Here is a 27,187-nt window from a genome sequence, read left to right as displayed (position 1 = left end):
TAATCGCTTATCCTTGCAGACTTCAGGGAGAGGCTGAGACCTATCTACAGTGGTCATTGGACAAAATGTGGTGTATATTATCTCTCCCAAATACCTCAACAATGTAATTCCAGATAGTTCAGTTTTGTCTAGTAAATGTTGCAATACAGACAAATTCAATAATTCATGAAATGCTAATTGGAAAAAGTTACCGTTAGCTGGTTTTATAAAACATTTACCACATTAACCGATGACGAGCATGCCTCTTATCACCATTTCACACCACAAGGTGAAATGGTGATAACCTGCAGTTATCTTTTTGGAAATCTTACCCTCTTACTCTTGTCATGCATATGTTCTTGTTTTACTGTTTTAGATTCTGTGATTGCAAATCACGTCATCAGTACTTCAGCTTCTAAACTGGATTTGGTCCTACACATTTTAGCTGATGCGGGAGCCTGACTACTTCATTTGTGCGACTCAGGAACTATTGAGTTTTCAGCAATCTCTTAGCCAAAGCATAATAGTGTAATAGAAAATAACAACTCCCTTTTTTAGCAAGAGGAAACTTCCAAGGGAGCCAGGCTCAGTATGATTTTGTGCCCATCTGTTGTGACTGGTTGGAGGCTGACGGATAGGAAGTAGTCCAGGAAAAATAATGAAGAACCAGGTCAGAGGTACTTTCTACAGGAAAGAAAAGGAAGGACACTTCTGCAAAGTAATTCAACAATAGTTTCCTATATGGCAGCATCAAGGAAAAAGTCACAGCTGAAAGTTAGGAAAAAGGCTGAACAAAAGATTTTCTCCACTATTAGTAAATTTTAATTAAAAAAATCCCTCGTTCATTATGTCATAATTATTGTCATTGGCAACATTTAATGCAAAATGTAAACTTCTGATATGGGATTCACTTGTCTTGAATGTGATTGAAACTCTGGTCTACACAAAATGTATGTCAAATCATTTTATCCCACTAAAATAGGATAAACTATTTGAATTGTTTATTTGAAATTGCAATTGGTTTATTGCTATCATAAAATATAAACCACCCACAGTAACGTATCAACGCTGCAGGCTAATAATTCTCCTTCCTTTGCTTTTCTTTGCTTGGGGGGAGAATGATGCAGGTTTTAGTGGTGATGCCATGTGTTTAATGTTCAGCTGCGAAGCAAACAGTCTGGAAGGCTTGTTTGAATTTTAGCTAATAATTAATATGTAATCAGCACCATGTGCTATTCCCTAATACCAGAGCAAATCTGAAGGTGAGGTGGACACAGGAGCATGTGAAGTTGCAGTTCCGAAGTTGTTGCATAAGATACCCAAGATGTCCTTGTACCTAATCCTTGCACATACAAGTATTCTTGTATGTGCAGGATACACATTCAAGAATCCTAATTTTTAGCTGCAATTTTCCAAATAATTTTGATGGTCTGTTCATTTTTTAGTTAGTCCACTCACAAACACAGATTTTTGTTTTTTTGCAATGGTACTTTCTCCTCAGCTATAGGGCTTGGGGTTTCTTCTACCAAGCAAAAGATTGATTTTTTTTGGAAGCTTGATGTATGTCTTTAGTATTTCTATTAAACTTTTAACATGTCTCCTTTATTGTTTTTTTTTTGTTTGTTTGTTTTGATTATCCAAAATTAAAAGTATTGTTCAATACATTTTGGTAATGAATCAAAATCAATTTATCTGGAAACAATTTTTAAACATAAAACTGGCAAGCTATGTGACACTAATTGTTACTTTTATGTCAAACATTCAAGTAAAAAAAAGTCTTCTGGTTCAGTCTAGCTGATGTTTGATTATTTAATATGTAACTGATTATCGGCATGTTATATTACTTTTCCCATTATTTTTATTAATCAAATTATTCACCAGAAATATGCAAAGAGATAAAATATAGTTACGTACATTACATATATAATAGATGGAAAGTTAACTTGATTGGCAGTGATGATTTTAATTTTTTTTTTTCCTCTCATCAATTTTTGTTGCCCTTACTGAACCCCTCTCAATTGTTTGACAAGATGATATAAATTAAATTAAAATAGATCATCTTACTCTACAAATTAGCCTATACGCTGATAATGTACTGTTCTTCTTGATTCTGGACATTTTATAACAAATGTTTAAGAATAAAATTGGCTAAATTTCAAAATGTATAAAGTATTACCTCTGTATTAATGATGTTTTTTTTTTCTATTATACACTTGGTCATGTTGGATAGTAGAATAGGTAACTGTTTTCCAGCTTCACATAGTTTCCTCTTGATTAAAAGAATCAAATTATATACCAGAAATATGCGAGGAGGACTGGTACCTAACTTATAAAACAATATCTACACTTAAATCCCCAAAAAATAATTAAGAGAGGTTACATTGCCGAGGATTTTTTTGTTCTGCATTTGGTCAACATGATGAAAAATGTCGTGTTCATATAAAAGTGGAAGATCTACAGTTACAAACATATAATCTAGAGGAAACTGATGAAATATATGTAATTCAGTTTTTTAGTATTTGTTGTTGTGCTTTGGGCAGGAGTTGTAAAGTTATTCATCTCACTGTAACGTTGAATAAGTGGTTTGATTTAAAGTTGATGGTCTCTTTTTTAACGAAATGCTGCCCCCTCGTGGTAAAAGTTGCCTCACTGTGTTTTTTTTTCTCCTGTCTTTTATTGCAGAACATTCAGGCTGAGACAAGTAAGTACAACTTTTTCTCATGTTTTGGTGTCAACTGCTTGCTCTTTTTCTTCCTATTTATTGTCACAAAATTTCACTTGCAGCACATTATTGGGGTTTAATCTGCTATCTTTATTAATCATGTCACACCTGTTAACACCCAAATTCTTAAAATGCTCTTGAAACACCTTTTCACTGCTTCAGTTGTGCTTTTATTTAATGTTGCTTTTCTTCTTGTGCTCATCTTTTTTGCTTTATCAATTGGAAAAATATAGATACAACAGCTATAACAAAAACCACAGTAACAACTCTAGCTGCAACCACCACAACTACCGCAACTACATCTGCAGCTACTACCACGGCAACACTTTCTCCTACAACCGCAACAGTTGTTGGTGCAGATGTTAGCACAGCAACAGCTGCACCAACAACTTTCACCACTGCACCAGCAACTTTCACCACTGCACCAGAAACTTCAACCACTGCACTAGCAACTTTAACCACTGCACCAGCAACTTTAACCACTGCACCAGCAACTTCAACCGCTGCATCAGTAACTTCAACCGCTGCATCAGCAACGTCAACCACTGCACCAACTTCAACCGCTGCACTAGCAACTTCAACCGCTGCACTAGCAACTTCAACCGCTGCACTAGCAACTTCAACCGCTGCATCAGCAACTTCAACCGTTGCATCAGCAACTTCAACCACTGCACCAACTTCAACCGCTGCACCAACAACTCCAGCCGCTGCACCAACAACTTCAGCCGCTGCACCAGCAACTTTAACCACTGCACCAGCAACTTTAACCACTGCACCAGTAACTTTAACCACTGCACCAACAACTTCAACCACTGCACTATCAACTTTAACCACTGCACCACCAACTTTAACCACTGCACCAACAACTTCAACCACTGCACTAGCAACTTTAACCACTGCACCACCAACTTTAACCACTGCACCAACAACTTCAACCACTGCACTAGCAACTTTAACCACTGCACCACCAACTTTAACCACTGCACCAACAACTTCAACCACTGCACTAGCAACTTTAACCACTGCACCAACAAATTTAGCCGCTGCACCAACAACTTCAACTGCTGCACCAACAACTTCAACTGCTGCACCGGCAACTTCAAACACTGCACCAACAATAACAGCAACCACAATAACAGCTGCCCCTACAACCACATTAACCACAATAACTGACATCTCTACAACCATGACAGCTGAAACATCAATCATGACAGCTGAACCATCAACAATGACAGCTGAACCATCAATCATGACAGCTGAACCATCAACAACGACAGCTGAACCAACAACCACGACGGCTGAACCAACAACTACAATTAAGGGTGTGTTAACATCTAATGGTAACTACCTTGAGCCCCTAAATTGACATCTGTCCTCATGACACAGTTCAAAATAACCATATCCTGGTTACTTTGTTCTGTGTCATGCCCTGAAGAAGGACTGCATTTTTTATTTTTTTTTTCTAACAGTTATATTTCTGAATGTACAGTCCTGATGAAATAAGTGCTATTATGTTAAGATAGAGAATAATAAGATAGACATAATATGAACTGTTATTGTGACTTTTCTTTGGTTCACAGCACCTGGAAATGTGGCGAATCTCAGTGTGGAAAGTGTCACAACATCCTCCGTGAAAGTGACCTGGAGCAAAATGGATGATCCAAGCTACCGAGTATACTGGACAAATGGAGAAATTACAAAAAATGAAACAGTAACACAAAACTTCAAAAACATCACAGGACTAGCTCCTGGGGTTCAGTACAATATAAGTGTTACTGCTGTTGCATCTGATAATGTCACTGAAGGAACGCCTGACACGACGCTTGCCTACACAAGTAAGTCCACCTTTCTGTTTGTCTTTAATTGTGTACAAAAAGGTGAAAGGGTAAATTGCAGTGGAATTTTTTTTGTGATTGATTATAAATGTTGCAGAAGTAACCAACTGAATAGCAAAATTGAATAATAACTGAACTTTAGTGTGCTTACACTGCTCTCTGTCATGAACAGAACCTGAAGCAGTGATCAGTCTTGCTGTCACTGGTATAACAACAACCTCTGTGTCTTTGAGCTGGACTGAACCTCAGGGGAAAAGACTGATTTATACAGTAAAGTGGGAAAATGATAACAAAGATTTGAGTGCAAATGAGACTCAGGCGACTGTGACTGATCTGACTCCTGGAGTGAACTACTGTTTTAATGTCACAGCTGTGGCTGGAGACGGCAAAACAAAGAGTGTTGAGAGAAACATTTGTCAATATACAAGTAAGATAATGAGCCTGCTTTCAATTGTCACACCTTGAGGAGTTTGTGCTTCATTCTTTGATTTTCAAATGTTTGCAACATACTGATTTCTGCTCACAGAGCCTGAAGTAGTCACACATGTCAATTTGTTTGATGTAACAACATCATCTCTATTTGTGAACTGGACCAAACCAATGGGAAGCAGCTCTTTCTATAGAGTTCAATGGGAAGGTGGACAAATAAAAGTCCAAAGAAATGTGTCTGAGACATTTCTGACCATTTCTAATCTGACTGCTGGTGAGCAGTATAACATATCTGTCACTGCTGTAGCTGCTGATAAAGTCACTGAAGGAGAGAACAGGACTACTTCCACATACACAAGTAAGTGAGCCTCAGTCGTTGGCATGGATTGATGAATGGACAGATTAACTGGCTGGATGGATGTAATATTTTATATTACATCAGAAATCAAACATTTTTCCCATCATTTTGTCTTTCCAAAAGAAATATTATGAATGTTACCTAGGTGAGAATTTATCATGGCAGTAGGACTAAAGAGTTTTTGTGGTGTTGGTCTAGATCTAAATATGATAGTTGGTTGTTTTCAACAGAATTTTGGGTGTGGATTAACATGGGCATAAGTACTTTCAGAGGTGACATCACATGTTAGTAAGATTAAAGAGTTTTGATGCTGGTTTGTATTTAAATAGCTTGTAAAACAGAAAAGTGTCTGTCAATGTTAATTTTATTGGCTTTTAACATTCTATGTATTAGCTTTTTTGGCAGTGAGCACAGAAAGCACAAAATTTCTACTTTAACTCTGAGGTTTCTAAAAGGCTGCAGTCATTTCTCAAATGACCACTTTCAATGAAAGAGAACTTACTGTTCAACTCCGCTGTATAGAAATGTAGCCTTCCTGTTATCTGTTGGAGTCCAACTATTCTAGCAGACATAGGTGTTGAGCTTCAGCACAATCACTAAAAAGTTTCTTAGGCATCTCAAGTAATTATTGGCAATTTTATACTGGCTGGATAAATTTACACCATATTGTTGATCATCTGGACTTACAGAAGTCTCTCACCGTAAAACATTAGGAGTTCTAACAAAGAAACACGCTACAGTGAAAAATAATCAGACAATTATTATCTAATATTGACTGACGTTTAGTCCGCGTGAACTTCTCTTTTACATACAGAACCTGAAGCAGTGATCAGTCTTGCTGTCACTGGTATAACAACAACCTCTGTGTCTTTGAGCTGGACTGAACCTCAGGGGAAAAGACTGATTTATACAGTAAAGTGGGAAAATGATAACAAAGATTTGAGTGCAAATGAGACTCAGGTGACTGTGACTGATCTGACTCGTGGAGAGAACTACTGTTTTAATGTCACAGCTGTGGCTGGAGACGGCAAAACAAAGAGTGTTGAGAGAAACATTTGTCAATATACAAGTAAGATAATGAGCCTGCTTTCAATTGTCACACCTTGAGGAGTTTGTGCTTCATTCTTTGATTTTCAAATGTTTGCAACATACTGATTTCTGCTCACAGAGCCTGAAGTAGTCACACATCTCAATGTGTTTGATGTAACAACATCATCTATATTTGTGAACTGGACCAAACCAATGGGAAGCAGCTCTTTCTATAGAGTTCAATGGGAAGGTGGACAAATAAATGTCCAAAGAAATGTGTCTGAGACATTTCTGACCATTTCTAATCTGACTGCTGGTGAGCAGTATAACATATCTGTCACTGCTGTAGCTGATGATAGTGTCACTGAAGGAGAGAACAGGACTACTTCCACATACACAAGTAAGTGAGCCTCAGTCGTTGGCATGGATTGATGAATGGACAGATTAACTGGCTGGATGGATGTAATATTTTATATTACATCAGAAATCAAACATTTTTCCCATCTTTTTGTCTTTCCAAAAGAAATGTTTTTATATAAATGTAACCTAGGTGACAACTTATCATGGCAGTAGGACTAAAGAGTTTTTGTGGTTCTGGTCTAGATCTAATTATGATAGTCTTTTTCTTTTTTTTTCAAACAAAACTTTAGGTGTGGATTAACATGGGCATAAGTACTTTCAGAGTTGACATCACATGTTAGTAAGATTAAAGAGTTCTGATGCTGGTTTGTATTTAAATAGCTTGTAAAACAGAAACGTTTCTGTCAATGTTAATTTTATTGGCTTTTAACATTCTATGTATTAGCTTTATTAGCAGTTAGCATGATTTCCAGGCCAAGTATCAATAACTGTAAGCAGCGCTATTGTTTGAGCTTTCTGTAAAGTATGTCAATCCTACTTTAACTCTGAGGTTTCTCAAAGGCTGCAATCATTTCTCACACTACCACTTTCAATGAAAGAGAACTTACTGTTCAACTCCGCTGTATAGAAATGTAGCCTTCCTGTTATCTGTTGGAGTCCAACTATTCTAGCAGACATAGGTGTTGAGCTTCAGCACAATCACTAAAGAGTTTCTTAGGCATCTCAAGTAATTATTGGCAATTTTATACTGGCTAGATAAATTTACACCATATTGTTGATCATCTTGACTTACAGAAGTCTCTCACCGTAAAACATTAGGAGTTCTAACAAAGAAACACGCTACGGTAAAAAATAATCAGACAATTATTATCTAATATTGACTGACGTTTAGTCCGCGGGAACTTCTCTTTTACATACAGAACCTGAAGCAGTGATCAGTCTTGCTGTCACTGGTATAACAACAACCTCTGTGTCTTTGAGCTGGACTGAACCTCAGGGGAAAAGACTGATTTATACAGTAAAGTGGGAAAATGATAACAAAGATTTGAGTGCAAATGAGACTCAGGTGACTGTGACTGATCTGACTCGTGGAGTGAACTACTGTTTTAATGTCACAGCTGTGGCTGGAGACGGCAAAACAGAGAGTGATGAGAGAATCATTTGTCAATATACAAGTAAGATAATGAGCCTGCTTTCAATTGTCGCACCTTGAGGAGTTTGTGCTTCATTCTTTGATTTTCAAATGTTTGCAACATACTGATTTCTGCTCACAGAGCCTGAAGTAGTCACACATCTCAATGTGTTTGATGTAACAATATCATCTCTATTTGTGAACTGGACCAAACCAATGGGAAGCAGCTCTTTCTATAGAGTTCAATGGGAAGGTGGACAAATAAATGTCCAAAGAAATGTGTCTGAGACATTTCTGACCATTTCTAATCTGACTGCTGGTGAGCAGTATAACATATCTGTCACTGCTGTAGCTGATGATAGTGTCACTGAAGGAGAGAACAGGACTACTTCGACATACACAAGTAAGTGAGCCTCAGTCGTTGGCATGGATTGATGAATGGACAGATTAACTGGCTGGATGGATGTAATATTTTATATTACATCAGAAATCAAACATTTTTCCCATCTTTTTGTCTTTCCAAAAGAAATGTTTTTATATAAATGTAACCTAGGTGAGAATTTATCATGGCAGTAGGACTAAAGAGTTTTTGTGGTGCTGGTCTAGATCTAAATATGATAGTTGGTTGTTTTCAACAGAATTTTGGGTGTGGATTAACATGGGCATAAGTACTTTCAGAGGTGACATCACATGTTAGTAAGATTAAAGAGTTTTGATGCTGGTTTGTATTTAAATAGCTTGTAAAACAGAAAAGTGTCTGTCAATGTTAATTTTATTGGCTTTTAACATTCTATGCATTAGCTTTATTAGCAGTTAGCATGATTTCCAGGCCAAGTATCAATAACTCTAAGCAGCGCTATTGTTTGAGCTTTCTGTAAAGTATGTCAATCCTACTTTAACTCTGAGGTTTCTCAAAGGCTGCAATCATTTCTCACACCACCACTTTCAATGAAAGAGAACTTACTGTTCAACTCCGCTGTATAGAAATGTAGCCTTCCTGTTATCTGTTGGAGTCCAACTATTCTAGCGGACATAGGTGTTGAGCTTCAGCACAATCACTAAAGAGTTTCTTAGGCATCTCAAGTAATTATTGGCAATTTTATACTGGCTGGGTAAATTTACACCATATTGTTGATCATCTTGACTTACAGAAGTCTCTCACCGTAAAACATTAGGAGTTCTAACAAAGAAACACGCTACGGTGAAAAATAATCAGACAATTCTTATCTAATATTGACTGACGTTTAGTCCGCGTGAACTTCTCTTTTACATACAGAACCTGAAGCAGTGATCAGTCTTGCTGTCACTGGTATAACAACAACCTCTGTGTCTTTGAGCTGGACTGAACCTCAGGGGAAAAGACTGATTTATACAGTAAAGTGGGAAAATGATAACAAAGATTTGAGTGCAAATGAGACTCAGGTGACTGTGACTGATCTGACTCGTGGAGAGAACTACTGTTTTAATGTCACAGCTGTGGCTGGAGACGGCAAAACAGAGAGTGATGAGAGAATCATTTGTCAATATACAAGTAAGATAATGAGCCTGCTTTCAATTGTCGCACCTTGAGGAGTTTGTGCTTCATTCTTTGATTTTCAAATGTTTGCAACATACTGATTTCTGCTCACAGAGCCTGAAGTAGTCACACATCTCAATGTGTTTGATGTAACAACATCATCTCTATTTGTGAACTGGACCAAACCAATGGGAAGCAGCTCTTTCTATAGAGTTCAATGGGAAGGTGGACAAATAAATGTCCAAAAAAATGTGTCTGAGACATTTCTGACCATTTCTAATCTGACTGCTGGTGAGCAGTATAACATATCTGTCACTGCTGTAGCTGATGATAAAGTCACTGAAGGAGAGAACAGGACTACTTCCACATACACAAGTAAGTGAGCCTGAGTCGTTGGCATGGATTGATGAATGGACAGATTAACTGACTGGATGGATTAATTAGGCCCGAGCAGCTAAGCGCTGCGAGAGCCTATTGAAACTGTACTGTTTCTTATTATTCTGCCACCCTCTTTGGGGGCCTTTTTGGGGGCTTTATCATATTCAAAAACTCACCAAACTTGGCGGGGGCATAGAGCCCGGTGAAAAATTACGTATTTTAAGGTCCTCTGACAAATCGCACAAGAAACGGCTCAAGGGCGCCACCTAGCAACTTTCAAAAGACCCTTTCCTATTCACTTACTTTATCGTAGAGACTTGAAACTTGGTACACTTGTAGAGCTCCCCAAGACACTCAGAATTTACAATTAATGTCATAGTGCAAGTATCACAGAATGTCGGCCATTTTGGATTGAAGTTCCGATTTTGACCCGATTTTGGCCGTTTACAGGGTTCGCATTTTTTCGAACTTGTCCTAGGGATTTCGATCGATCGGCTTCAAACTCGGTCTGATCGTTCATAAGGCATGGCCGATCCAAAGTTATCAAAGGTTTGCGTTTTCGACCTTCCTGAAGGGGGGTTACCTGGGGTCAAAGTTCATGGATTCGCCATGAAACACAAAACGGTTATAACTTTTACAAAAAAACTCACAGCAGCACCAAACTTTCAGTGATTGATCATCATCGGGTCCCCTACAATACCCAATGGTAAAATGATGACATCATTTAGGCCACGCCCCCTGAGAACAGGAAGTGTCATGTTTTACTCTGAATGGTCGCTATCTGACCCCTTTGACCTAATCAACATGAAACTGTGTCCACAGACAGAAAACATGTTGGTGTGTCATGGATTCCAACCCTGTTTGGTTTCGATGGAGCAGGTGGGCGTGGCGGCGTGGCGAACTGACCTGTAACGCCGTGTCCATACGTTTGGCTGCAGATTCCACAATTTTGAGCCCAGCTGCACCAAACTTGACATGAGTGATCCAGGTGGGATGCCTGACGATCCTATGTCGTCATAATCTGACGTCATATAAGCCCCGCGCCCTCAGAACAGGAAGTGCCTTTTTGTGACTTGTAAAGCTCCATCTATGGCTCTCTCAACCTAATCAAGATGATTCTGTGTTGCATGACAGATAACATGTTGGTCTCACTTGCTTTAAAGCGCCAAGAGTTTTCAGTAGAGGGCGTGGCCGTGGCAGCGCGGCGAAGCAGAGGGAATGCCACCACCATACGTTTGGCTCTAGATTCCACATCGTTCAGCCCAGCTGCACCAAACTCACTAGGATGCATCCTTATTCGTCCCCGAACAGGAATCCATAACAGTCGTTGATGGGCGTGGCTTAATTTCTCTACAGCGCCCCCTAGAATTTTTTAAATAAGCAGCCCCAAGCCATTCTTTAACCTAGAATTATGAAACTTGGTACACATGTGTATAATGTCAGGACCTACAAAAAAGTCTCTTGGAGCCATGGTGCAAACCCAACAGGAAGTCGGCCATTTTGGATCAAAATCCGCCATTTCCTCTTTTTCATAGACGTCGCATCTGATCTATCTCCTCCTACAGCTTTTGAGATACAGACTTCAAACTCAGTCAGCAGAGAGTTGAAACATTAAAGGTCTGAAGTTATCACAGGAATTTTTGTGTGTCAAAGCATGTGGGCGTGGCTTAGTCCCAAACTTTGACTATTCACCATTAATCATAAAAGTGACATAACATGCACATACAAGGTCACAGCTGCATCAGACTTTCTATGTCTCATTATAGACCAGTCCTCATAAAAGTTAGGTGGTCGATTGATGACATCACCTTAGCCCCGCCCAATTCCGACAGGAAGTCACCTCTTTTTTCTACTGTATGTCGTACTTTTACACTCTAAAACATCTTGGTGTGTCATGGATTCCAACCCTGTGCAGACTGACATAAAATGAGATGATGATGAACTCTGTAAATGCCTACTGACCCGTGGGGACGTGGCAAAATGGCTGTCCCTCGCCATATACATACGATCGTCTCTTATTCACAAACGCATCATCCGATTTACACCAGACTTTTTATGAGTGAGACTTGTGAACCTCTAAGAAGCCCAATACAGTTTAATTGCAATTTGACTCCACTGCGCCCCCTAGGTTAATCAAACAGCTGTATCTCCTTGCCACATGGCCCAATCTGCTCCAGATTTTGGGTGCATGGCAAGGGAACGCTGCCGAAGGCATCGAAGCGAATCGCGTGGAGGACGGCGCGCGAGCGTCGGCGGTGGCCGGCGGGAGGCGGTGCTGGAACATCCGCGGTGGCTATAGGCTTGAGCGGCGTTTGCTGCGAGGGCCGCTTGAGGCTCCGCGGAGCTTTAATATTTTATATTACATCAGAAATCAAACATTTTTCCCATCTTTTTGTCTTTCCAAAAGAAATGTTTTTATATAAATGTAACCTAGGTGAGAATTTATCATGGCAGTAGGACTAAAGAGTTTTTGTGGTGCTGGTCTAGATCTAAATATGATAGTTGGTTGTTTTCAACAGAATTTTGGGTGTGGATTAACATGGGCATAAGTACTTTCAGAGGTGACATCACATGTTAGTAAGATTAAAGAGTTTTGATGCTGGTTTGTATTTAAATAGCTTGTAAAACAGAAAAGTGTCTGTCAATGTTAATTTTATTGGCTTTTAACATTCTATGTATTAGCTTTTTTGGCAGTGAGCACAGAAAGCACAAAATTTCTACTTTAACTCTGAGGTTTCTAAAAGGCTGCAGTCATTTCTCAAATGACCACTTTCAATGAAAGAGAACTTACTGTTCAACTCCACTGTATAGAAATGTAGCCTTCCTGTTATCTGTTGGAGTCCAACTATTCTAGCAGACATAGGTGTTGAGCTTCAGCACAATCACTAAAAAGTTTCTTAGGCATCTCAAGTAATTATTGGCAATTTTATACTGGCTGGATAAATGTACACCATATTGTTGATCATCTTGACTTACAGAAGTCTCTCACCGTAAAACATTAGGAGTTCTAACAAAGAAACACGCTACGGTGAAAAATAATCAGACAATTATTATCTAATATTGACTGACGTTTAGTCCGCGTGAACTTCTCTTTTACATACAGAACCTGAAGCAGTGATCAGTCTTGCTGTCACTGGTATAACAACAACCTCTGTGTCTTTGAGCTGGACTGAACCTCAGGGGAAAAGACTGATTTATACAGTAAAGTGGGAAAATGATAAAGATTTGAGTGCAAATGAGACTCAGGCGACTGTGACTGATCTGACTCCTGGAGAGAACTACTGTTTTAATGTCACAGCTGTGGCTGGAGACGGCAAAACAAAGAGTGTTGAGAGAAACATTTGTCAATATACAAGTAAGATAATGAGCCTGCTTTCAATTGTCACACCTTGAGGAGTTTGTGCTTCATTCTTTGGTTTTCAAATGTTTGCAACATACTGATTTCTGCTCACAGAGCCTGAAGTAGTCACACATCTCAATGTGTTTGATGTAACAACATCATCTCTATTTGTGAACTGGACCAAACCAATGGGAAGCAGCTCTTTCTATAGAGTTCAATGGGAAGGTGGACAAATAATTGTCCAAAAAAATGTGTCTGAGACATTTCTGACCATTTCTAATCTGACTGCTGGTGAGCAGTATAACATATCTGTCACTGCTGTAGCTGATGATAGTGTCACTGAAGGAGAGAACAGGACTACTTCCACATACACAAGTAAGTGAGCCTCAGTCGTTGGCATGGATTGATGAATGGACAGATTAACTGGCTGGATGGATGTAATATTTTATATTACATCAGAAATCAAACATTTTTCCCATCTTTTTGTCTTTCCAAAAGAAATGTTCTTATATAAATGTAACCTAGGTGACAACTTATCATGGCAGTAGGACTAAAGCGTTTTTGTGGTGCTGGTCTAGATCTAAATATGATAGTTGGTTGTTTTCAAACAGAAGGTTGAATGTGGATTAACAAAGGCATATCAAATTTCAGAGGTGACATCACATGTTAGTAAGATTAAAGAGTTTTGATGCTGGTTTATATTTAAATAGCTTGTTGACCTTCTTAAGACCATAATTGTAACTGGGCCGCCTGGTATTTTTCTGATTTTATGGCTGTAAAATTCTCAAAAAATGTGCAATGAGTCTGAATTTTTGCTCTTTTTTCCAGAACAACCTCAGCTTTCAGTATTTGATAGTTATTTAACATTTCTATCTATTAAAAATTGTGAACAAACAGTTTAAAGAGAAAAGAACAAAAATCGGAATTGAAATTTTCAGGTTTATTACTGAACAAAAACTTCCTGATGACAGGGGCAAACAATTTCAGATGAACAATTTCAACTTTCAACTATATTACATAAATGCAGAGAAAACTGTGAAGCCTGGCCTCCAATTTACAAGTTTTTATGCCTGTTTTTTATTAAATTATTTCAGGCGTTTTCATTTTTTGTGGTAGGCTCTAAAGCAGTTCCTCTCCAGCTACAGACAAAATCCCACTCTGGATCCATCCATACTTTATCTATCACACTTCAGGCTGAGAGGGTGCTGGTACCCATCTCCAGTGGTCAGGAGCAAGAGGCAGGGGACACACTGGACAGGTCACCAGTCCCTCACTTGGCTGATTTGTTGTTGATGTTTTTTTCACAATTCATCTTTTGACAGAAACAAAGTGGTAATTTTTTTTTTTTTTTTTTTGCCAAAATCACTTTAGGTAAAAATATTAGTTAGGAAATTATTTTTGGAAGTCCACGATTTTATTTTCAGCATAATAAATAGTCATTGCACAAATTATGCAGGAATCAAGATGGAGCCAACAGTTAGCCAACAGCTGTGCAGCTTTCATATGACTAACGTTAGCTTGTACAAATATTATACACAACCTGGTTATATGTCTCTCATGTTCACTGTCTTCAGATATCAGCCTTCTGGGATCCTTTATCAGTCTGGTGGATTTTCTTTTAGACATTTCCATAATTTTATGTGCGATTTCAACTCGTCCTCTGCCGTTTTCTCTCTCTCGCACCGCTACTCCGTTGATACAACACGAAACTCCGCAGGGAAATTCCGTAACGAAAATATTTACTCTAATATCTGCTGCAACATGCACATGTGATACACCGCTGGAAAGCTTATTTTATGCACTTTCTAATACTTTTTGAATTGTTTGAATGCTACCAACCGTTGAGGAGTTACTTTACAGCTGTGGTCCCCAAACTTTTTCCTGTGAGGGCCACATAACTTTTTCCTTCTCTGGTTGGGGGCCGGTGATTGTTGACGGGGGGAGGGATTGCGGGGGGAGCATTTCTCGATTGATTTTTACCCAGAAAGCACATGGGCAAAACCCATGAGTGAAACGGTCACTGGGACTGACTAGTACAGGGGTGCCCAAACTTTTTGAGAGCAAGATCTACTTTTTCTCTCACCAGCCGCCTGAGATCTACCTCATGACACAAAGACATAAAAATTGCAAATTAAACTCTATTGACTTATTTTATATGCGAATATGCATCAGTTATAGCAGAAATAATAAAGTGACAGAAAACCTGATGCAGTTTCTTCCTGAGTGAGATTCTGACACTGGGAGCAGGTTACTGGTTTCTCAGTCAGAAGCTGGTTGTAAACCAGCAGGTGTCAGTCAGTCATGGTGGATCTGAAATTTGGTTTGATGACCTCAGTATGAGAAACCAACCAAAGAGCCCAGAAAAGGTAAAGGCAAATCTTCAGAAGTCGGGATATAATTAATTTAATTTCACATAATTATCGTGGTAGAATTTGTTAAAACTTAATGAAATATATTTGTCCTATTTGATGATGTGACATATACTCACAAATGAACGAGGTCCAAGTTTTTCATTTATTGAATGTTCAGAAACTACAGCGGACAGGAGCCACACCAAAGATAAACAAAGGTAAAACAGGTGATCAACTCAAAACCACTCCACCTTTTTACTTTCTGTCTCTGTCGTTTAAGCACGCCCGTTGCCATGGCAACCGCCTGCGCCCGCAAGCCGAGCAGAGATTATGTTAAAAACACAACATTCAGTCCGTTACGATATCAGGTTTCCAGTCTTGATATTTATTCCTCGATTATTAATAAGCCTCTCATGAACACAGCGGTGGTTGAGTAGCTCATTTAAACTCCTGCTCTGCTCTCAGTCGGTCTTTGAGTCGCCTTTTTTATTTCTTTTTTTTGTTAATGGGACCGAAACGCACTGAATTGCGCAACACCTTGTTCAAACAATAATTACTGAGATTATTAATTTTAACACATCTCGTTGATTTTTTTTATAATTGTTCTTTTTTAATGAAGCTACAAATGTTTAGGATCTTAGTGAATATTTTTGATAAGCCCGTCAGAAGAGGAAGTTCTGGTCTCAGCGTCCTGGTGGCGTTCAGATCGTCATCTGCCGAGATCGACTCAAAACCTTCCGCGATCGACGGGCACCCCTGGACTAGTATATATTCCATTGAGAGAATGTAACTTTAACATATTAATTTCTCATATGTTAATTAACATAAAGGCTCGTTTTTAAGTATAAGCTGCTACTTACAGGCATTGCTTAGAAGAATTCAACCTGGAATGCGGCGTTCGTAACAGTCACGTGTGTTCATCTGCTCTACCGCTAGCAAACAACCCTACTGATTAAATAACATAAAGTCAAGCAGTTCCCTAAAAGTCCAACAGATGGCAGCAATGCGCCCCACAGTTTACAGGACACAGTTCCTGCTAAAGAGCCCCCTGGTGGTTGAGGAAAAATCCACATATAAACCGGAAAATACAATAAATGGAAAAAAAATCTGAATGCTCTCTTGTATTGTTCAGGGGCCGGACCAAATGTGGAGGCGGGCCGGATCCGGCCCGCGGGCCGTAGTTTGGGGACCCCTGCTTTACAGAGTAGGTTGGGTGACAAATATGGCACAACGGAGAATCCTTCTTGTGATTGGTCAGGCTCATATCAAACTTTTCCGTGTGGCTACCGTAATGTACGATATATGCCCTGAAAGCTCAATGTCTCAGCTTTACTGAACTTTTGGATTTTTTTTTTGATATGTTGAACTGTTCAGAAATTACGGTAATGGGAATTACACAAGCGGAATCCTGTCGGCGCTGACAGGTTGGTCGTAATAGAGTACAGAAAAGTGTCTGTCAATGTTAATTTTATTGACTTTTAACATTCTATGTATGAACTTTATTAGCAGTTAGCATGATTTCCAGGTCAAGCATCAAAAACTGTCAGCATGGCTATTGTTTGTGCTTTCTGTAATGCATGCACAGAAAGCACAAACGATCTACTTTAACTCTGAGGTTTTTAAAAGGCTGCAATCATTTCTCAAACCACCACGTTCAATGACATAGGTGTTGAGCTTCAGCACAATCACTAAAGAGTTCCTTAGGCATCTCAAGTAATTATTGGCAATTTTATACTGGCTGGATAAATTTACACCATATTGTTGATCATCTGGACTTACAGAAGTTTCTCACCGTAAAACATTAGGAGTTCTAACAAAGAAACACGCTAGGGTGAAAAATAATCAGACAATTCTTATCTAATATTGACTGACGTTTGTCCGCGTGAACTTCTCTTTTACATACAGAACCTGAAGCAGTGATCAGTCTTGCTGTCACTGGTATAACAACAACCTCTGTGTCTTTGAGCTGGACTGAACCTCAGGGGAAAAGACTGATTTATACAGTAAAGTGGGAAAATGAAAACAAAGATTTGAGTGCAAATGAGACTCAGGCGACTGTGACTGATCTGACTCCTGGAGAGAACTACTGTTTTAATGTCACAGCTGTGGCTGGAGACGGCAAAACAAAGAGTGTTGAGAGAAACATTTGTCAATATACAAGTAAGATAATGAGCCTGCTTTCAATTGTCACACCTTGAGGAGTTTGTGCTTCATTCTTTGGTTTTCAAATGTTTGCAACATACTGATTTCTGCTCACAGAGCCTGAATTAGTCACACATCTCAATGTGTTTGATGTAACAACATCATCTCTATTTGTGAACTGGACCAAACCAATGGGAAGCAGCTCTTTCTATAGAGTTCAATGGGAAGGTGGACAAATAAATGTCCAAAGAAATGTGTCTGAGACATTTCTGACCATTTCTAATCTGACTGCTGGTGAGCAGTATAACATATCTGTCACTGCTGTAGCTGATGATAGTGTCACTGAAGGAGAGAACAGGACTACTTCGACATACACAAGTAAGTGAGCCTGAGTCGTTGGCATGGTGTTACAACCCCACCCTAAAATTCCTAAAGTAAATTCTGGCACTGGGCTTTAACATAAAACTAAAAAGTAATCCGAACAGTTGAGTAACAAAAGTATAATTTATTTTACAATCCAGATAAAAACAACTAATACGGGAGAAAAGAAAACACAGGGGAGCTTAAGACTTCAGGGTCTCCAAGGCCAAAATAATAAACAAAACACCCCCTTATAACTATAAAATAAAACAACCACTTGCTAAAGGAGAACTAAAAGAAAATACAAAACCTAAACTCCCTTACTAACAAAAAACAGGAGAAAACAGGTTATAACAAAAATGGCAGAGAACCCCTACCAGCCTCCACCTCTGGATACTTGTACAAATTGCTCACAGCAAACTTAAGACAGTTCACACACACACAGCTCTCAAGCAGAGTCACAGCTCATGGCCCAGGTCAAACAAAAAGGAGAGGATCTGGCATCTCCAGCTTGCTGCTTATATATGGCGGCTGACGAGCCCCAACACACTTCACCTGCAGCAATCAGGCAGAGCTGAAACAGAAAACACGGAGCTCTCTCAAAAAAAAAGAGCCCCTAGAGGTCAGTGACCGTAACACATGGATTGATGAATGGACAGATTAACTGGCTGGATGGATGTAATATTTTATAGACGACAAGAAAAAAATGTCAGAAATCAAACATTTTTCCCATCTTTTTGTCTTTCCAAATGAAATGTTTTTATATAAATGTAACCTAGGTGACAACTTATCATGGCAGTAGGACTAAAGAGTTTTTGTGGTTCTGGTCTAGATCTAATTATGATAGTCTTTTTTTTTTTTTTTTTCAAACAAAACTTTGGGTGTGGATTAACATGGGCATAAGTACTTTCAGTGGTGACATCACATGGTAGTAAGATTAAAGAGTTCTGATGCTGGTTTGTATTTAAATAGCTTGTAAAACAGAAAAGTGTCTGTCAATGTTAATTTTGTTGGCTTTTAACATTCTATGTATTAGCTTTATTAGCAGTTAGCATGATTTCCAGGCCAAGTATCAATAACTGTAAGCAGCGCTATTGTTTGAGCTTTCTGTAAAGTATGTCAATCCTACTTCAACTCTGAGGTTTCTCAAAGGCTGCAATCATTTCTCACACCACCACTTTCAATGAAAGAGAACTTACTGTTCAACTCCGCTGTATAGAAATGTAGCCTTCCTGTTATCTGTTGGAGTCCAACTATTCTAGCAGACATAGGTGTTGAGCTTCAGCACAATCACTAAAGAGTTCCTTAGGCATCTCAAGTAATTATTGGCAATTTTATACTGGCTGGATAAATGTACACCATATTGTTGATCATCTTGACTTACAGAAGTCTCTCACCGTAAAACATTAGGAGTTCTAACAAAGAAACACGCTACGGTGAAAAGTAATCAGACAATTATTATCTAATATTGACTGACGTTTAGTCCGCGTGAACTTCTCTTTTACATACAGAACCTGAAGCAGTGATCAGTCTTGCTGTCACTGGTATAACAACAACCTCTGTGTCTTTGAGCTGGACTGAACCTCAGGGGAAAAGACTGATTTATACAGTAAAGTGGGAAAATGAAAACAAAGATTTGAGTGCAAATGAGACTCAGGCGACTGTGACTGATCTGACTCCTGGAGTGAACTACTGTTTTAATGTCACAGCTGTGGCTGGAGACGGCAAAACAGAGAGTGATGAGAGAATCATTTGTCAATATACAAGTAAGATAATGAGCCTGCTTTCAATTGTCACACCTTGAGGAGTTTGTGCTTCATTCTTTGGTTTTCAAATGTTTGCAACATACTGATTTCTGCTCACAGAGCCTGAAGTAGTCACACATCTCAATGTGTTTGATGTAACAACATCATCTCTATTTGTGAACTGGACCAAACCAATGGGAAGCAGCTCTTTCTATAGAGTTCAATGGGAAGGTGGACAAATAATTGTCCAAAAAAATGTGTCTGAGACATTTCTGACCATTTCTAATCTGACTGCTGGTGAGCAGTATAACATATCTGTCACTGCTGTAGCTGATGATAGTGTCACTGAAGGAGAGAACAGGACTACTTCGACATACACAAGTAAGTGAGCCTGAGTTGTTGGCATGGATTGATGAATGGACAGATTAACTGGCTGGATGGATGTAATATTTTATATTACATCAGAAATCAAACATTTTTCCCATCTTTTTGTCTTTCCAAAAGAAACATTATGGAAGTTACCTAGGTGAGAATTTATCATGGCAGTAGAACTAAAGAGTTTTTGAGTTGTTGGTCTAGATCTAAATATGATAGTTTTTTTCAACAGAATTTTGGGTGTGGATTAACATGGGCATAAGTACTTTCAGAGGTGACATCACATGTTAGTAAGATTAAAGAGTTTTGATGCTGGTTTGTATTTAAATAGCTTATAAAACAAAAGTGTCTGTCAATGTTAATTTTATTGGCTTTTAACATTCTATGTATTAGCTTTTTTGGCAGTGAGCACAGAAAGCACAAAATTCTGAGGTTTCTAAAAGGCTGCAATCATTTCTCAAACCACCACTTTCAATGAAAGAGAACTTACTGTTCTCCACTGTATAGAAATGTAGCCTTCCTGTTATCTGTTGGAGTCCAACTATTCTAGAAGACATAGGTGTTGAGCTTCAGCACAATCACTAAAGAGTTTCTTAGGCATCTCAAGTAATTATTGGCAATTTTATACTGGCTGGATAAATTTACACCATATTGTTGATCATCTTGACTTACAGAAGTCTCTCACCTTAAAACATTAGGAGTTCTAACAAAGAAACACGCTACGGTGAAAAGTAATCAGACAATTATTATCTAATATTGACTGACGTTTGTCCGCGTGAACTTCTCTTTTACATACAGAACCTGAAGCAGTGATCAGTCTTGCTGTCACTGGTATAACAACAACCTCTGTGTCTTTGAGCTGGACTGAACCTCAGGGGAAAAGACTGATTTATACAGTAAAGTGGGAAAATGATAACAAAGATTTGAGTGCAAATGAGACTCAGGTGACTGTGACTGATCTGACTCGTGGAGAGAACTACTGTTTTAATGTCACAGCTGTGGCTGGAGACGGCAAAACAAAGAGTGATGAGAGAATCATTTGTCAATATACAAGTAAGATAATGAGCCTGCTTTCAATTGTCACACCTTGAGGAGTTTGTGCTTCATTCTTTGGTTTTCAAATGTTTGCAACATACTGATTTCTGCTCACAGAGCCTGAAGTAGTCACACATCTCAATGTGTTTGATGTAACAACATCATCTCTATTTGTGAACTGGACCAAACCAATGGGAAGCAGCTCTTTCTATAGAGTTCAATGGGAAGGTGGACAAATAAATGTCCAAAAAAATGTGTCTGAGACATTTCTGACCATTTCTAATCTGACTGCTGGTGAGCAGTATAACATATCTGTCACTGCTGTAGCTGATGATAGTGTCACTGAAGGAGAGAACAGGACTACTTCGACATACACAAGTAAGTGAGCCTCGGATAGATGGATGGATGTATCATGACGATATTAATAGGTGCTTTTATGCAACATTCAGAATTATCTACATTATATTGTGTCAAGGGACATTTGTCCATTCTCCCAATGATATCTTAACAACCTTTATATAGTGGGCAATAGATGGGTTACATACGAGGTTTGAAAAATAAAACCACTCCCTGTAGAACAAATGAGATTCAGTTAAATTTCACAGAGCTGACTCCTGGAGAGAGCTAGTGTTTTTTGTCATAGCCATGTTTGGGAACAACGTACTAATGAGTAATGAGAAAATGATTTGTCATTTAAGAAGTAAGATTAAGAGTATGATTTTATTTAATCATCATTATGTTTGAGACATTTCCTCCTTTTGTTCATTGTTTAAAATGCTCATAATTTTTTGCTTAAGCTTTTAGTACTTCCTCCTATATATTTCTTTTGCACTCACAGAGCATGAAGTAGTCACAGATCTCAATGTGTTTGAGATCTGTCAATGTTAATTTTATTGGCTTTTAACATTCTATGTATTAGCTTTATTAGCAGTTAGCATGATTTCCAGGCCAAGTATCAATAACTCTAAGCAGCACTATTGTTTGAGCTTTCTGTAAAGTATGTCAATCCTACTTTAACTCTGAGGTTTCTCAAAGGCTGCAATCATTTCTCAAACCACCACTTTCAATGAAAGAGAATTTACTGTTCAACTCCACTGTATAGAAATGTAGCCTTCCTGTTATCTGTTGGAGTCCAACTATTCTAGCAGACATAGGTGTTGAGCTTCAGCACAATCACTAAAGAGTTCCTTAGGCATCTCAAGTAATTATTGGCAATTTTATACTGGCTGGATAAATGTACACCATATTGTTGATCATCTTGACTTACAGAAGTCTCTCACCGTAAAACATTAGGAGTTCTAACAAAGAAACACGCTACAGTGAAAAATAATCAGACAATTATTATCTAATATTGACTGACGTTTAGTCCGCGTGAACTTCTCTTTTACATACAGAACCTGAAGCAGTGATCAGTCTTGCTGTCACTGGTATAACAACAACCTCTGTGTCTTTGAGCTGGACTGAACCTCAGGGGAAAAGACTGATTTATACAGTAAAGTGGGAAAATGAAAACAAAGATTTGAGTGCAAATGAGACTCAGGCGACTGTGACTGATCTGACTCCTGGAGAGAACTACTGTTTTAATGTCACAGCTGTGGCTGGAGACAGCAAAACAGAGAGTGATGAGAGAATCATTTGTCAATATACAAGTAAGATAATGAGCCTGCTTTCAATTGTCACACCTTGAGGAGTTTGTGCTTCATTCTTTGGTTTTCAAATGTTTGCAACATACTGATTTCTGCTCACAGAGCCTGAAGTAGTCACACATCTCAATGTGTTTGATGTAACAACATCATCTCTATTTGTGAACTGGACCAAACCAATGGGAAGCAGCTCTTTCTATAGAGTTCAATGGGGAGGTGGACAAATAAATGTCCAAAAAAATGTGTCTGAGACATTTCTGACCATTTCTAATCTGACTGCTGGTGAGCACTATAACATATCTGTCACTGCTGTAGCTGATGATAGTGTCACTGAAGGAGAGAACAGGACTACTTCGACATACACAAGTAAGTGAGCCTGAGTTGTTGGCATGGATTGATGAATGGACAGATTAACTGGCTGGATGGATGTAATATTTTATATTACATCAGAAATCAAACATTTTTCCCATCTTTTTGTCTTTCCAAAAGAAACATTATGGAAGTTACGTAGGTGAGAATTTATCATGGCAGTAGAACTAAAGAGTTTTTGAGTTGTTGGTCTAGATCTAAATATATGATAGTTTTTTTCAACAGAATTTTGGGTGTGGATTAACAGGGGCATAAGTACTTTCAGAGGTGACATCACATGTTAGTAAGATTAAAGAGTTTTGATGCTGGTTTGTATTTAAATAGCTTGTAAAACAAAAGTGTCTGTCAATGTTAATTTTATTGGCTTTTAACATTCTATGTATTAGCTTTTTTGGCAGTGAGCACAGAAAGCACAAAATTCTGAGGTTTCTAAAAGGCTGCAATCATTTCTCAAACCACCACTTTCAATGAAAGAGAACTTACTGTTCTCCACTGTATAGAAATGTAGCCTTCCTGTTATCTGTTGGAGTCCAACTATTCTAGCAGACATAGGTGTTGAGCTTCAGCACAATCACTAAAGAGTTTCTTAGGCATCTCAAGTAATTATTGGCAATTTTATACTGGCTGGATAAATTTACACCATATTGTTGATCATCTTGACTTACAGAAGTCTCTCACCGTAAAACATTAGGAGTTCTAACAAAGAAACACGCTACGGTGAAAAATAATCAGACAGTTATTATCTAATATTGACTGACGTTTGTCCGCGTGAACTTCTCTTTTACATACAGAACCTGAAGCAGTGATCAGTCTTGCTGTCACTGGTATAACAACAACCTCTGTGTCTTTGAGCTGGACTGAACCTCAGGGGAAAAGACTGATTTATACAGTAAAGTGGGAAAATGATAAAGATTTGAGTGCAAATGAGACTCAGGCGACTGTGACTGATCTGACTCCTGGAGTGAACTACTGTTTTAATGTCACAGCTGTGGCTGGAGACAGCAAAACAGAGAGTGATGAGAGAATCATTTGTCAATATACAAGTAAGATGATGAGCCTGCTTTCAATTGTCACACCTTGAGGAGTTTGTGCTTCATTCTTTGGTTTTCAAATGTTTGCAACATACTGATTTCTGCTCACAGAGCCTGAAGTAGTCACACATCTCAATGTGTTTGATGTAACAACATCATCTCTATTTGTGAACTGGACCAAACCAATGGGAAGCAGCTCTTTCTATAGAGTTCAATGGGAAGGTGGACAAATAAATGTCCAAAAAAATGTGTCTGAGACATTTCTGACCATTTCTAATCTGACTGCTGGTGAGCAGTATAACATATCTGTCACTGCTGTAGCTGATGATAGTGTCACTGAAGGAGAGAACAGGACTACTTCGACATACACAAGTAAGTGAGCCTCGGATAGATGGATGGATGTATCATGACGATATTAATAGGTGCTTTTATGCAACATTCAGAATTATCTACATTATATTGTGTCAAGGGACATTTGTCCATTCTCCCAATCATATCTTAACAACCTTTATATAGTGGGCAATAGATGGGTTACATACGAGGTTTGAAAAATAAAACCACTCCCTGTAGAACAAATGAGATTCAGTTAAATTTCACAGAGCTGACTCCTGGAGAGAGCTAGTGTTTTTTGTCATAGCCATGTTTGGGAACAACGTACTAATGAGTAATGAGAAAATGATTTGTCATTTAAGAAGTAAGATTAAGAGTATGATTTTATTTAATCATCATTATGTTTGAGACATTTCCTCCTTTCTGTTCATTGTTTAAAATGCTCATAATTTTTTGCTTAAGCTTTTAGTACTTCCTCCTATATATTTCTTTTGCACTCACAGAGCATGAAGTAGTCACAGATCTCAATGTGTTTGAGATCTGTCAATGTTAATTTTATTGGCTTTTAACATTCTATGTATTAGCTTTATTAGCAGTTAGCATGATTTCCAGGCCAAGTATCAATAACTCTAAGCAGCACTATTGTTTGAGCTTTCTGTAAAGTATGTCAATCCTACTTTAACTCTGAGGTTTCTCAAAGGCTGCAATCATTTCTCAAACCACCACTTTCAATGAAAGAGAATTTACTGTTCAACTCCACTGTATAGAAATGTAGCCTTCCTGTTATCTGTTGGAGTCCAACTATTCTACCAGACATAGGTGTTGAGCTTCAGCACAATCACTAAAGAGTTTCTTAGGCATCTCAAGTAATTATTGGCAATTTTATACTGGCTGGATAAATTTACACCATATTGTTGATCATCTTGACTTACAGAAGTCTCTCACCGTAAAACATTAGGAGTTCTAACAAAGAAACACGCTACGGTGAAAAATAATCAGACAGTTATTATCTAATATTGACTGACGTTTGTCCGCGTGAACTTCTCTTTTACATACAGAACCTGAAGCAGTGATCAGTCTTGCTGTCACTGGTATAACAACAACCTCTGTGTCTTTGAGCTGGACTGAACCTCAGGGGAAAAGACTGATTTATACAGTAAAGTGGGAAAATGATAAAGATTTGAGTGCAAATGAGACTCAGGCGACTGTGACTGATCTGACTCGTGGAGTGAACTACTGTTTTAATGTCACAGCTGTGGCTGGAGACGGCAAAACAGAGAGTGATGAGAGAATCATTTGTCAATATACAAGTAAGATAATGAGCCTGCTTTCAATTGTCACACCTTGAGGAGTTTGTGCTTCATTCTTTGGTTTTCAAATGTTTGCAACATACTGATTTCTGCTCACAGAGCCTGAAGTAGTCACACATCTCAATGTGTTTGATGTAACAACATCATCTCTATTTGTGAACTGGACCAAACCAATGGGAAGCAGCTCTTTCTATAGAGTTCAATGGGGAGGTGGACAAATAAATGTCCAAAGAAATGTGTCTGAGACATTTCTGACCATTTCTAATCTGACTGCTGGTGAGCAGTATAACATATCTGTCACTGCTGTAGCTGATGATAAAGTCACTGAAGGAGAGAACAGGACTACTTTGACATACACAAGTAAGTGAGCCTGAGTTGTTGGCATGGATTGATGAATGGACAGATTAACTGGCTGGATGGATGTAATATTTTATATTACATCAGAAATCAAACATTTTTCCCATCTTTTTGTCTTTCCAAAAGAAACATTATGGAAGTTACGTAGGTGAGAATTTATCATGGCAGTAGAACTAAAGAGTTTTTGAGTTGTTGGTCTAGATCTAAATATGATAGTTTTTTTCAACAGAATTTTGGGTGTGGATTAACATGGGCATAAGTACTTTCAGAGGTGACATCACATGTTAGTAAGATTAAAGAGTTTTGATGCTGGTTTGTTTTTAAATAGCTTGTAAAACAAAAGTGTCTGTCAATGTTAATTTTATTGGCTTTTAACATTCTATGTATTAGCTTTTTTGGCAGTGAGCACAGAAAGCACAAAATTCTGAGGTTTCTAAAAGGCTGCAATCATTTCTCAAACCACCACTTTCAATGAAAGAGAACTTACTGTTCTCCACTGTATAGAAATGTAGCCTTCCTGTTATCTGTTGGAGTCCAACTATTCTAGCAGACATAGGTGTTGAGCTTCAGCACAATCACTAAAGAGTTTCTTAGGCATCTCAAGTAATTATTGGCAATTTTATACTGGCTGGATAAATTTACACCATATTGTTGATCATCTGGACTTACAGAAGTCTCTCACCGTAAAACATTAGGAGTTCTAACAAAGAAACACGCTACGGTGAAAAGTAATCAGACAATTATTATCTAATATTGACTGACGTTTAGTCCGCGTGAACTTCTCTTTTACATACAGAACCTGAAGCAGTGATCAGTCTTGCTGTCACTGGTATAACAACAACCTCTGTGTCTTTGAGCTGGACTGAACCTCAGGGGAAAAGACTGATTTATACAGTAAAGTGGGAAAATGATAACAAAGATTTGAGTGTAAATGAGACTCAGGCGACTGTGACTGATCTGACTCCTGGAGTGAACTACTGTTTTAATGTCACAGCTGTGGCTGGAGACAGCAAAACAGAGAGTGATGAGAGAATCATTTGTCAATATACAAGTAAGATGAT

General features: G+C 38.4%; 2 protein-coding genes across 2 annotated transcripts in view; both read left to right on the top strand.

Moving 5' to 3' along the window:
- ptprjb.2 (protein tyrosine phosphatase receptor type Jb, tandem duplicate 2) overlaps positions 1–27,187 on the top strand; it is a 61,291-nt gene that overhangs the window by 15,865 nt on the left and 18,239 nt on the right. The window contains exons 2-21 of the mRNA XM_088006364.1: positions 2,662–2,680; positions 3,895–4,023; positions 4,282–4,536; positions 4,709–4,963; positions 5,063–5,323; positions 6,138–6,392; positions 6,492–6,752; positions 7,633–7,887; positions 7,987–8,247; positions 9,475–9,735; positions 13,193–13,453; positions 17,689–17,949; positions 19,797–20,057; positions 20,850–21,104; positions 21,204–21,464; positions 22,835–23,095; positions 23,890–24,141; positions 24,241–24,501; positions 25,869–26,129; positions 26,923–27,177. Of these exons, the coding sequence (XP_087862490.1) occupies positions 2,662–2,680; positions 3,895–4,023; positions 4,282–4,536; positions 4,709–4,963; positions 5,063–5,323; positions 6,138–6,392; positions 6,492–6,752; positions 7,633–7,887; positions 7,987–8,247; positions 9,475–9,735; positions 13,193–13,453; positions 17,689–17,949; positions 19,797–20,057; positions 20,850–21,104; positions 21,204–21,464; positions 22,835–23,095; positions 23,890–24,141; positions 24,241–24,501; positions 25,869–26,129; positions 26,923–27,177 (4,801 nt within the window). The remainder of the gene's footprint in view (positions 1–2,661; positions 2,681–3,894; positions 4,024–4,281; positions 4,537–4,708; positions 4,964–5,062; positions 5,324–6,137; positions 6,393–6,491; positions 6,753–7,632; positions 7,888–7,986; positions 8,248–9,474; positions 9,736–13,192; positions 13,454–17,688; positions 17,950–19,796; positions 20,058–20,849; positions 21,105–21,203; positions 21,465–22,834; positions 23,096–23,889; positions 24,142–24,240; positions 24,502–25,868; positions 26,130–26,922; positions 27,178–27,187) is intronic.
- Positions 2,889–3,890, top strand: LOC148158689 (uncharacterized; the record flags this gene model as incomplete). Its single annotated transcript, XM_088006697.1, has 1 exon — positions 2,889–3,890. A coding segment is annotated over one exon (1,002 nt), but the record flags the coding sequence as incomplete, so codon positions are not given.

This window comes from Poecilia mexicana, unplaced genomic scaffold (genome assembly GCF_051168715.1).
Source record: "Poecilia mexicana isolate PSO_F unplaced genomic scaffold, ASM5116871v1 scaffold_6, whole genome shotgun sequence".
NCBI lineage: Eukaryota > Metazoa > Chordata > Actinopteri > Cyprinodontiformes > Poeciliidae > Poecilia > Poecilia mexicana.
The sequence above is the reverse complement of the archived record's forward strand: the minus strand, read 5'-3'. Positions and strand labels throughout refer to the sequence as shown.